At 33.4% G+C, this 13,491-nt stretch overlaps 1 protein-coding gene across 1 annotated transcript; it reads right to left on the bottom strand.

Annotated features, from left to right (window-relative positions):
- Nucleotides 1-1,623: 1,623 nt before the first annotated feature.
- On the bottom strand, nt 1,624-13,068 carry LOC138318220 (uncharacterized). Its single transcript, XM_069260412.1, has 16 exons — nt 12,798-13,068; nt 10,606-11,485; nt 10,165-10,335; nt 9,649-9,840; nt 8,937-9,137; nt 7,642-7,842; nt 6,986-7,186; nt 6,447-6,647; nt 5,860-6,060; nt 5,352-5,552; nt 5,111-5,161; nt 4,603-4,652; nt 3,965-4,177; nt 3,410-3,553; nt 2,774-2,963; nt 1,624-2,390 (listed from the first exon to the last, which is right to left on the bottom strand). The coding sequence occupies exons 1-16, from the start codon at nt 12,849-12,851 to the stop codon at nt 2,095-2,097; spliced, it is 3,447 nt and encodes a 1,148-aa protein (XP_069116513.1). The 5' UTR covers nt 12,852-13,068; the 3' UTR covers nt 1,624-2,094.
- Nucleotides 13,069-13,491: the final 423 nt, after the last annotated feature.

The raw sequence follows: 13,491 nt of genomic DNA, 5'->3' as shown, positions 1-13,491 counted from the left end.
AAAAAAAATCCTGAAATTCTAATGTTTTAACCTATTCATTACTAAAATTGACATTTTGAACCTAAATATCAATCCGAATTTCCAAATTCATATCATGGCTATCTAGGAATAATTACCTGTCAGAAAACATTTTTTCTTTCTTTTGAAATTCAAAATTAGCAAGCCAATCAGCGGCCGGGTTAAAATTCCATCCTGGGTTCAATCTTGAATACACATGGGCCATTTCGAAGGTTTTTTCCATTAAGTTGCTTGTTTCCTCTAGAGTGCGCACGGTGGGTTGAACAGGTTAAAAATGACTTCCTGGCACTCGATTCTTGATACTGTTGTAATATGACCTCAGTTGTTCCACAATATCTTAGCAATGCTTACCATTCCAGCCGCCGTATACATTTACGAAGCTTATATATCTAAACATTATTTTCTTGTTTTTTTTTCATTGCACGCGAAAGAAAATTGATTTTTTATTTTTGCATACCGTACAGACGGGTGTTTCGGTGGAGATCGTAATTTTGCAGGACATTGCTATGATCACGAATATTTGATCCGCAAAACATTGATAAATGGTTGAATCATGTGTACACTTATTACGAGATCGGATAATCTAAAACCACAGTACTTTAGTTTTCTGGTTTTTAGTTCAAATCGCGAAAATTTAACAGTATTGTTGGTGGCCAGGTAACTCAATCGATTGGGCATCCGGCTTTGAGGTTCCCACGTTGAAAAACCGCTTCCATCACTACATTCTTCTCTCCTGTTGTCAATCTATGTTTGAGGCACTGGAGTTCGCTATGCAGTGGGTAGACTGGCCACCAGTCTCTAGAATATTAAAAAAACACTAAAATTTGGCTTGATCATTTTTGTCTCAACTACATGCCTGATTCTAAGTTTTAAACTAGGGGGAGATAATCTAGTAAAGAACTCTGCTGAGAAAGTCTTAACAACAACTTAGGGTCTGGTGGCCAGTCTATGCAGTGGGATGTGGTGGCTTACTTTGTGGGATTGCGATGGCCGAGCAGTTTAGATGTCCCAACATATTACCACAAGGCCGTACTCCGACTTTCCTCAACATGAAACCTGGCTCTTGTCATCGTAATATCCCATCGTATCCCAAAGCTTTTTATTAATGCTAACCGGTCAAAATCTTATGTTAGTCAGATACCAAATCTTATGTAATCCCTGTCTATCCCCGATACTCCAGAGGTTAAGATCACTTACGATCTCCACACCCCTGGGATATGTTAATTGTATCATTGTACGTGAATATAGGATGAGCAGGTAATTTGCTTCTCCGATGTGTTGGTTGACTGTATGACTTTGAAGTTGTGTGTCACTCTCTGTAAATCTTCAAAGGAAGTCCCCGCAGGCCTGTAATTGGTCTGTTGTTTTCTACTGAATCCAAATAGTCTGCAAGTTGCTTTGACATAGTGAAGGGGTGTAGAGATCGTAAGTGATCGTTACTCCTGGCAAATCGAAGATGTTTTCTGCTTGACCACCGTCGATGGTCGTCAATGGAAAGAAACTTATTCTAATCGTGATATGTTTTCGACTAATACTCTTAGAAAACAATATTGTCAATTAAATACATAAATCCATCTTTTAATTCTATTTCAAAATTAAAACTTTTTAATCTATTTCATTTTGTTACCATGCGTTAGGCCCAAATATCAGTAATCATATGGAATGGCTGTTTTATGTATAGAAATATTCAGCTTCAGGCAACCATTTGGTCATTTGGGTCAACAAAATACAGTTGGAACTCAAACTCAGTCAGCATATGTAGAAGTTGATGATACATTCTATATTCCAATTACAATGAATAACTAATAACCCAAATCTTACTAATAGATATCTACCGAAAAACATTTCAATGTATTAAACGAAATGAAATACTCATTATCAGGAAGTTCTCACACAACAAATCTAACTCCCTTGTAGTTTCGTTCCAAGTTTACACGCTTGCTCTGCGACACTATTCAAGGACGGGCAGTTGATTTTCTTTAGAAGTAAATCAAAGTGAAATTCTAGATAGCAAATGCTTAATAACCTGTATAACTTGTACTTTGAGCACCATGGTTTCAAGAACACTGGGTGAAATCAAACTTGACGATTTTCCTTAAGTTCGCGGAGATAGTTCGTACGGAGGAAAGCATCAGCAGCTCTCAGCATCTGGCGGATATTGTACAACGCAAGAATGCTGACGTCATCATTAGTTGATGTTTCCAGCAGATAGTTTTTCATTGGTAGAACCACCATTGGTGGTACACCGAGAAAGTCAGCAGCGTTCATACACCTCTGTCTGATGACTGGACTGCGATACACCTGTGACGTATCAAGCTTTGTCGATTCGCATACACTGTCCACTTTGCTAAGGATAACAAGCTGAGGAATTCCTATAAAAGAGCGAAATCTGAATTATAATTAGAGGACTATTATTTGAAAGATAAAAAATTGAAACTAAGCTAATCAAACAGAGAAGTCTTATTTAATTGCTGGTTTTTATTGCATTTGCCTTCGATAGTATATTTATTGTGATAAGGTAGTTATAAGCTTAGGCATTATCACGTTGACCATTTGCAGTGGTAGATTTGTTAAATTCAGGAAATAAAAGGAAAACACAAAATAGCGTTTAACCATTTGCAAACACAATTGTATTTCGTCATTGTCATGGATCAAAAGGTAAAAGAAACAAAAATGATTAAAGGAATAGACACAAATTGATCGATGAAGTCTCATTCCGAAATGAAATCGATAAATAGTTAAAAACAATATGTACCTTTCTGGTCGATGCCGTCCTGAATAACTTTGATTGCATCCCTTACAGGTTCAGATACAAAGGGGATGCCAAGTTCCTCAGAGTACGTTGAAGCATCCAGAACAAAAACTACACAGTGAATTTGGTCCTTCAGTCTTGGGGTTGATTCGTATCCTTTCATACTGCTTATCATCGGGAAAGACGTGTTGAACTATTGACATATAGGTAAATAAAAGTGAGATCACTAGATTGTTTCTTTGTCTTGCTTATATTACGTTATAAGTCTACAACTTGCTTTTATATCTCCATTTGTAACATCTTGTTTAGTTGGCTGACACCATGGCTTGAAGAGAAAATAGTCTATTTATATTACAGACGATTTAAACATAGATTGTATAGAGTATTTGATATTATAACAATAAGATTTAATTAAATTATGTTTGCAATTGATTATGAGTTTTTTTCTTCATTCTTGTTTTTTACACTCAGAAGTGGAGAATATGACTGGGACAAACAGAAATCATGATTATGAGATTTAACTGTTAAGTTAATATAGATCTCGTTCTCGGATTTTCATCCTTATACATGTAGCATATAAATGATACACATGGATAATTTAAAATTATGGCATACGCCAAAACAACATTTTGAACTAACCACGTAGTTGTCGGGAATGTGACCTTCTAAAATGGAATTGATATCTCTACTAATGTTCGCTCTCTCCTCAAGTCCTCTACAGTCGCATAACTGGAACTTCAAAGGGCGTCTGTTGTCCGAAGATAGGATCTGGTACTTGTGATACTGCAGATATTTGTTAAATACATAAAGAATTCATTTGCATGTACATAATTTTCCGTATATATTTTCCTTTTTTTTTCTATATTGTTGTTCCCCTTTTCCCATATATTCTTAAGTTAAAAAAGAAGGGAAAAGGAAAAGACAACGTTTTAATCCTTTCACTCATTATTAAAAAGATAAATTAATGAATTAGAAACACACAATAAAAAAATTTCAACATATATTTTCGGCCTTTTTATTTCTCTAGAATCTGGAATCTCTGAAATCGACAATAGAATAAATATAAATGAGTAATTATCACAAATCAAAAAAAAAGATCTTGTAGACAGATGGGGGAGTCAATGAATTTGAAAAAACAAGATATTGTTCTTGTTGTTGTTGTAAGTTATGACTGATAACAATATTGAAACTTACGGTAGACGTTAAACTCTTTGATCTACTTCCGGCACTGGCTGTCATAGTCACGTGACCTCGAAATGCAGATTCTACTGAGTTTATGAAACTAGACTTCCCCGCAGCGATTGGTCCGACAAACAGGATGTTTACATGTTGTAAGGTACCCTCGGCCACGCCCATATCTTTTAGTGGCCAGAAGTGTTCAATCTCATCCTTTACATTCTGTAAGTACTATCAACATACATCAATTACAGCAAATCATTAATGGGCCCTGCCGCTATGGATTTACGTTCTGTCCCTATCACTGTTATTAATATTAGTACATTGTATTTACTAATAGTTAGATTGAATCAATGCAGCAAGGTTATGGATGACATAAAACATGCATAGGTAACTAGCACGAACCAATGAAACAAAAAGAAAATGATGATAAACTTACTATAGTGATCTTTTAAGTATGTTCTTTATCTTCTCTAGTTCGTTATGAAACGCTTGCTAAATCCCTACATTTTATAAAGACTTTTACAAATAACTCGAAATTCACATTTTGATATCTTTGAATTTTATTTTTCTCAATCTCTCTTTTATAGCAATTTTAGTTTAAAACCAAAATAGCCAGAACTAATCACTGCAGTATTAGGTACGACTATTATTACCATTTGGTCGAAGATAGGTTCATCCCTCCATGGTACGTCCATCAATTTCCCTATGTTTAATTGAAAAAGAAGAAAAAAGAAACTACCGAAACTATTTAAGCTATGCTCATTTTGACACGATAATATTGCTGAGATTTAAGACATTTTTATATGCATTGCATGGAGGACACATTTCAATAATTTCTGTTTGTAAAAGTAAATGTGTAAAATAAAAACGAACTTGTGACAGCAACAACTAACGGATATATGAATTGGAAAAGCAAGTTATTAAAGGACATTGCTTCGTTTAAAATTATCATAAGCTCTTTATTGATATATCAATGTTAACCCAAAGTTCTTAAACACTCATGTCCTTGGCATTTGATTCAATTCTACTTTAAATGTCACTAGGTACGTAATAATGACATAGCAGCTCTGTTTGAAACATGTCCACGATTTCCTGAAGTAAGTCACCGTGCAATTGATTGCAATCAAAATAAGAAAAAGTGAATGAAGGTGTAAAGCTTACCAACTTGTTCAGCATCCATGCGCTTTCTATATTTTTCTCTATACTCTTCCTCTGTTATTGAAATCATAAAAGAAAATGAATGCAAATTTTCATCACAATTCTAAAATAATGACAATAAAAATGTAATATATAAATCACATAACTGAACTTTGTTTTTTTTTTTGCAATAATACATTGACTTGCTTGCTCTTGTGAGTCCTCATTTTCAGGAATTGATTAAGCATTGATCCTAGATTGTTACCGAGTTGCCTCTCCAGCATGGAAATACGACGTTGATCCTTTTCTAAAGATGATTGTAAAGCCGTGTTATCTCCCTTGAGTAAGTCAATTTCATTTCCCATGGCTGTTCGACTAGCTTGGTAGTCCTGCTTTAATTTGTCCAGTTCTTGTGCCAATTTATCTTTGTTTGCCAACACAATCTTCAATTCGTGTTCACTGTCAACTGTAGAGTATGATTTACATAAAATGTAGTATTTATTCTCAACGTAATCACTCAGACAAAAAGGTCGGTGACATGTGATATTAGAATCATCACAAATCTACACGCCTCCTATATTTGTATGTTTCACAGTTTTCATCTAATTCATTACTTGATTTTTATAATACAAAATAAACAAAATTAATCATGATTTTATAAATACAAAAAAATAGATAGATATATAGAAGATTCATACAATTTTCAGCTACAATTTTTGTTAAAAACACATTCATTTTTCATCAAAGAAAAATAAATTTGTGAAGCTGCTTACCGTTTTGCCTTTCCATCGTGGCAATACAACATTGATGTTTTTCTATTGTTGTCAGTAATGCAGTGTTTTCTCCCTTAACTGATTCAATCTCTTTCCCCATATCCGTACGGGTTGTGTGATATTCCTGCTTCAGTCGTTCCAGTTCCTGAGCCAATTTCTCCTTGTTTGAAATTGCAGTGTTCCGTTCATGTTCTCTGTCAACTGGTAAATAATGATAGCATGATTTAAGATGTTTAGTTACATATAGCCAAGGATGAGGAGTGAGGTCATAGAATAATCATATGAGACAAAAAATATAGTATTTGTATGTCACATATTATGTTATGAGCTATACAAACACTCAAAATCTGAAAACAAAGTATATCAAAGCTAGAAAAGCTAAATAAGGAATGTGAAATGAATCGCAGCGACACGGAAATTCACCTATTTTTCTATATTAAAAAAGTTAAAAAAAAGTGAATTGGTCAACGAAACTTTCACGAATAAACTAGATACAAATTAAGGAATGGTCATTTAATTGTTAGAAAACAACATAGTATGGTCCTTATGGAGTAATTTGGGATTATTGATGTAAATATGATTCCTACCTAGTTGCGTTTCCATTTTGGCAATGTGAAGTTGATGTTTTTCCTTTGTTGACAGTAAAGCAGTGTTATCTCCCTTTAGTAACTCGATCTCTTTTTCCATGGCTGTACGCTTTGTTAGGTATTCTTGCTTCAATCGTTCCAGTTCCTGTGCCCCTTTGGCCTTGCTTGACCGTTCAGTGTTCAATTGGTGTTCACTTTCACCTACAATTATGAGATTATTTACGAATTATTCTTGAATAACATATAGACAAATATAGACATGTATTTTAATTTGAAAATAAATTCTTGCACTAAGTGTTTTTCTTATGGAATGAAACAGGGTTATACTACAAAGTTTACGTCTGAAATCAATTCATTGTTCTTATTCATGGAAGACATCAAATAAATAGTTCAGACTTAGAACGATCCTGTATCACATATGACTTATATTATATTTCATATGCGTTACATAAATATACATCTTGTAAGATCGAAATATTCAGGAAACTAGAGAAAATATCTTCTTTTTATACACAACCTCACTTTCATAATAATCTTACCTAGTTGGGACTCAAGCACAGATATGTTCTGTTGAAAATTTTCGATTCTCGACAAAAGAGCAGAGTTTTCCTCACTGACTGTAGCGATTTGTCCCTCCAGCTCTGCTCGGAATTTGTGAGATTCCTGCTTTAACGATTCAAACTCCTGTGTCATCTTGTTTTTGTGTAATTGTGCGATCTTCAATTGACGTTCCCCTACACCTATTAAATATAAACTCGTGAAGTTTGTGTTCATAAAAACACACGCCATACTCAAATATATTTCAAGGCAGCATATCAAATAAAGGTTTGAAAAGGAAAAATACATATATAAATTAAACATATAAAATAAACAACAACAAAAAAACAACAAAAAACACAAAAATATAAATTATTTCCGAATCAGAAGAGAAAAGTTTTATATAAACAAGATATTTAATATTGAAAGAAATCTTAGTCGTTCTTATATTGAATGCAGTGTGAACAAGACATAGCTAATGTAATTATTGTCTTATGGTATTCCGATAAAAATCAATGAATCAATTTTCGCGGGATTTTTACTTTCAACAGAATATGTGTTATATATATTTCTTATTATTTCGATGTTCATATGTTGGAAATCGCAAAAATAACATCGCTATGAAAAACTTTTTAAGTCAAATAATTACACTGCTCACCGACTTGAGAACGCAACGAAACAACAGTTTGTTGCAAGGCTTTGACTTGCGACGACAGTGCCGTGCTATCACTCTTTGATGCAATAACTTGTTCTTTAAGGCATGAATGGGTTTTTTGGTGTTCCTCTTGTATTTTGACATTTTCCTGTGTCAACTTGGTTTTGTTTAACTTCACAATTTTCAGTTCGTCATTTGTGACACCTGAAACAGGTTACAGTTGTTAATTATACATGTTGAAAAAATAAATTGTATTAAGTAAATTACGATATAGTCTCATATGCAATTATTAAAGTGTATACAGGATACTTCACACGAAAAAATACCATGTACTAATTTAAGCTATGTAGTAAACAGCAAAGTTTACTATACACGAACAAATAACAGTAATGCCTGGCAAAATTAACTTATGACAAAATTAATCTATAGCGTTAAACGTCATATCTGTTCAGCTCGTACTGAAACGACATCTAATTATGTCACCAAAACTAAGTATCAAATTATCTGATAAAGATGATATATATTTGTATTAGATGTAATCAAAATACGGTATTCAATGATAATTTCCAAATTTTATTTGATAAGATGGCATTATTTGAGATAGACAGAATGACGACAACGATATTTCATGTTAACTTTTACTATTACTTAACTATTTTATCAAGAAAGCGGACGATCATAGTTTTCATTTCAATTATATTATCTGCCAATTTAATTTAATATGAAAACAAATAAAAGTTTAAACATTAAAGAATATTTGAACAGTTGTTGATTTTGTAACTTTTGCTATTGTTTTAAATTATAGACTTTTCATTAGTCTTAAAATACATTATATAGTGAGAACTAAATAAATTTGTGAGTATCAATTATATGACAACAATATTTGTTTACTTGCATTTCAGTTATTTTTCTCCTATTATTAATGTTAATGTAACTTTCTAAATGTTTACTTAAAGTGAATAGTCGGGCAAATGAAGGTTTAAGTCGGTTTAAATGGTGTTAATATATCCAGTATAACTTCTTATGAAATAGAAAAATAAAATATCCTGTCAAAATCGCTCTGCACGCGAAGAAATTAATTTATAGTAAAGGAATCCTAAAACGTCCTCCCGGCTACCTATATCCGTGTTGACATTCCCATGCAGCCTCGCTTTCAGAATTTATTTTTAATGGTCTAAACTGGACAAAGTAAGCACAATTTGATCGTCAATGAACGCATTTATACTTGTTTTCATTGCCCGACTATGCACTTTAAAGACACACATATTAATGATATAAGGCCATGTAATTGGTCTCACCTCGTTGTTTTTCTAGCAAAGCAACCTCACTTTGTAACTGATCCACTGTCGACAGCAGTACAGATTTATCTCCCTTGAATGATTCCAGCTGCCCAGCTAGGTATGAACTGGTTTTCTGATGTTCCTGATGCGTTGTTTCCAGTTCCTCTGCCAATGTGTCCCTTTCCGTCTCTACTGCTTTGAGATTGTCTTCGGTATTTGCTAATTACGACAAAAGAATGATACTCAGGCAAAGAATGGAACATCTGGAGCCAAATTTAAGTTATACTTTGGAAAATGTTTGTGTTACAGAGACACTTGCCTTAGCGACCACTTACTTAAACAGAGCACCTGCTTATAACATCCACTTTGCTAGGCTCAAAAATGTGAGAAACACAATTTGACCTATGTGTAACGACCATATAGATATCAATTACCCCTGGCCCTGATTTCTCGAAATAAACTGACTTATGTCTAAAGTTTTCATATAAATTACATAAGGAGAAAAACTTAAGTTTTGACTTAAGTCTGCACTTTTGTTTCGAGAAATCGGAGCTTAGTCCCTTGGATGAACTTTAAGACAGAGTTTACTATAACTCTGAAGTCATGAATTATCGCTAATAAAATATGATTCTTTCTATTTTGAAGAAAAGTGAATCTGATGTCAGTGTACCTAATATTTGAATAATGCTCACAACGGATCATGGTGATTTTCTACCAATAAAAATCTTACCAAGTCTTTGTTTTAACGCAGACGTATTTTGTTGTAAAGTTTCGACCTTAGATGACAATAACGCATTATCATTCCTGAGTGACTCCAGCTCTTTACGACTTGTGTGATACTCGTGTTGCAATCTTTCCAGTTCCTCTGTCAATTGATTATCGACTTTTCCGATAGTTATGTGTGTGTTTTCACTGCTTCCTACTGAAAGTTCAAGTATATGTAAATTTTAACATAGAACCTGTTCTAAGTTACCTATCCGTGCGGATATGTTTTGATTGTTACGTCGTGATTTATGGGTAAAACGTCATACTTTAAGAGAAAACGCGACGTCAATCTTCCCCACAAAGTAATGATGTCACAATTTATATCTACCGGAAAGAGACTTAAAAATATCATTTTGAAATTCTCATAAGACATTAATAAAATAGCGTGAATGGTGAGCTGGGTATATGGAGATGGTGATTATTTGGGTAAGGGTTTAATCAAGTACAGATATAGATAATATTTACGATGTACTCTACTTACGCATGTCTGATTTAAGCGTTTGTCTATCTGTTTGAGATTTTACAACGTTAGACAGCCTTCTCGTATTCCAATCTCTGTTCAGAACACTGTGACTGACTTCCTTTAATTTCGGGTCTTCTTTACTACTGCCATTGATGCTACGTGTCTTAATGAGTTTTACATCTCTTTCATCTGAAAGATTAGCAAGGTAACGTAAGGTATGTATACCAAATAGTAATACAAGCAATATGATAATTAAATATTTAAAGATTTTGCTATCAGAACTATTTACTTTAAAATGATACACTTACTTAATTAACCACATATATGTAGTTCTAAGAAATGTTAAGTTTTACCATAAGGTTGATAAACTACTAGTTTAAAGGTGCATTCAATTATATTTTTGTTAAATAAAGGTTTGAAGAAAAATGTTTTTATTATCAACTTCTTCATGATGCTTACATATATCTTTTTGTTGTTTTTCAACCTTTTCCTCTAGCTGTGAAATTTTCGATAATAAACATGCTTTGTCTTCGTCGGTTTCTATTGTCTGTATGTGTATAGTTTTACATTTTATTTTTTCAGTTTGCGCGAATGTCGTTACTTTTAGAGGAGAAGACGACAGCTGTGCCTGTACACATTTGTGTTTCATTCTCTCACCAGCCAATACATACTGATGCGGTTCGTCGACAAATCGTACCGGCGATGTTGCGTTTTTCGTCGCTGCATTAGAATTAGAAGTCTGTACATTGTTAATTGTTTTTGTGACTGACATTGGTTTTTCTACGCTTTTCATTGTCAATGCATCATATGTTTTTGACTGCAGATTTCTTTCTAAAGTACATTCTTTTATTTCCTCCTCGAGATTTTGTCCCATTTTCTGTGCTCCCTCCACCATGTTTCTGCTCGGTTGTGACTCTAATGTAACGAGTTTAGATGTTGGTGACGCCGTCTGAAGTTTCCTGTCACTTTCTTTCCTTTTATTTCTTCGTGGTTGCGGATGATCGTTACCATCGCATGGAAGCAATGCTGCTGGATGCTGCTCCATTTCCTGAATGGTCAATTTTAATGTCTGTATCTCGTTTTGTAACCGTTTTATCTCGTCATCTTGTCGAAACTTCTGACTACTTTTTTTGTTCTTTTGTTCTTGTACCGATATATTTCCATCACGTTCATATTTTCTTTGGCTAGATTGTTTACGTTTTAAAGATGATCGCGTCCTATTGTCGGGTTTCTTTGGCAGACTGCACGGATCTGTGATAATATCGCACTGTTTTAAACTATCGATGATTGATGCAAATTCCTCTGGCTCTAGATGGCGCGAATATTTCATGAGGACTTTCTGTAAAGAAGCGCAACATACTAAAACATTTGATATCCTGTTGAATGGTAGGCCGTTTCATAGTAGATGCAAAGAAACGAGGCTGGCTTTCTGCGAAAAATCAACTGAAGCTTAAGTAAAATGATAATGATATTTTTAAAAGGGCAGGATCGTGCAATATATTTTTAAGAGAGTGTTAATGTTGAAAACAGTTATTTTTATCAAAACGTCGATTCATTGTGGTATACAGTGTTACTAGTGACTCGTGGTACTATATGGCAAGGGATGATATATCTGAGATCATGTAGGTATTAATTAGAAAGAAAACTAATATTGCTCAATTGTTTAAAAATGATCTTTTAATAAAATATTTTCAAATTAATATTATTTATTATGTATATAATGGTTTATTAGCTATAAAGGTTATTATATGTACTGAATTTGTAATTAAAAATAGGAATGAATTGATTATGATGTAAAAATGTGTAAATGCTGATTATATCTGTAATCAAGTGAGAGTGATGTAAGTTTGTGTTTAAAATTGAAATAATTGTATATGGTAAATGGTGTGGGAGCCTTTTGTAAAAAGGAAATATATTGTTATTTACATGATTTGTTTAATGAAATATACATTCTGTATAGATAATATTGCTAATAAGTGTGTAATATAATTATGAAAATACTGATTGTTATAAATATTTACATCAATAAATTCTAATTGCTTTGTTATGATAATTCGGAAGAAATAATTGCTATTCCATATATTTACCGGATGTTTTTCAACAATCATCGGAACGTATTAAGGATACTCTGTTTAAAACGTAGCTAACGTCTTATCTGTCGATGCACTGTATTATATAAGTGTAATGCAATCGATACCCATGAATTTCCTCTAAATTATACTTTTACATGTATGTTCATATCGCCCACATATGACTTATCTAACGTCTACTTAATCCGTTGGCTTGCTAAAAAGTTGGTGTATAATTATATAGTGTACAATCATGTACTTGCGGAAGGAAAAGGATGGCTATATAGCACTATATGTAAATTTTAATATTCTCTTATTGTTGTATACTTTGATCTTAAAATGAATGAAAAAATGAAGATAGTTATTTTAAAATTTTGCTTTGTCATGTTATAAAACAGGTTTATTTTCTTTTCATTCAGATTGAAAATTATTCAACTTGAATAGTCAGTTAACATAAGGGACATTGCCACTAGAGCTTGAAAACGAAAATAACTCAATGTACAATACTAATTATGTAAGTATACTTTACATACTGACAACGGGAATGGTCACTTATTTGAACACACAAGAAATAGAAACTACCGTAATCTCCTTCTCCCCTGGTTCAAGTGCGTGGCCGGACGAACATGACCCCATTGTAGACTCAGCCCGGCCACTCTTTTGTTGACTATACTTCGGATAATATTGACTGCATGGTTTCCATTGGTATGGATATTGTATCAATCCATGAACTAGATATGTCTTCCTAATCCATCACTTAACTTGTGTCCACTAATTAATCGTTCGTCCGATTTTCCTGCTTTCGTTTTTGCTTGGGATTCTACTTTCGTTTTAGTAGCACTGTTTACATTATCTATAGTTTTACCTTATCTGTGTCAACGATATATATAGACACACGCACATAGGTGATTACGCCACTCTATATATAGAAATATAATTTGTCGAGTTTTTGTCAAAAGTCACAATTTGATTTAGAAGTACTTCTCTATCCTGTGTTCTATATAAGTAGTTAATAAATCATTATCACTTCCTTCTAGTCTCGTTTTCGTTTATGCCATGGCAGCAGTCATTTTTGATCAAGTAGACGAAGCATAATATATTTATATTTATTGAGTTATACACACATATGAGGGGCCCAACATATAGCTACAAGCCCTTCACCTTAGGGTTGCGAGTTTTAAACCCATGTGGGGCAGTTGTCAGGTATTGACCGCTAGTCGGTGGTTTTACTTCTGGTGCTCTGGCTTCGATCTACCAAAAATATTACATGCTCTTA

Source organism: Argopecten irradians, chromosome 3 (assembly GCF_041381155.1).
Source record: "Argopecten irradians isolate NY chromosome 3, Ai_NY, whole genome shotgun sequence".
Lineage (NCBI taxonomy): Eukaryota > Metazoa > Mollusca > Bivalvia > Pectinida > Pectinidae > Argopecten > Argopecten irradians.
This window is presented reverse-complemented; position numbering and strand designations above follow the sequence as displayed.

Bases quoted from the DNA above. Each gene is read 5' to 3' on its own strand.
- LOC138318220 (XM_069260412.1), bottom strand. From the start codon at position 12,851: ATGGGGTCATGTTCGTCCGGCCACGCACTTGAACCAGGGGAGAAGGAG. The intron at 9,138-9,648 runs GTAAGATTTTTA...TGTCGTAATTAG, and splicing joins TGCGTTAAAACAAAGACTTG to CAAATACCGAAGACAATCTC. The intron at 7,187-7,641 runs GTGAGCAGTGTA...TATATTTAATAG, and splicing joins TTCGTTGCGTTCTCAAGTCG to GTGTAGGGGAACGTCAATTG.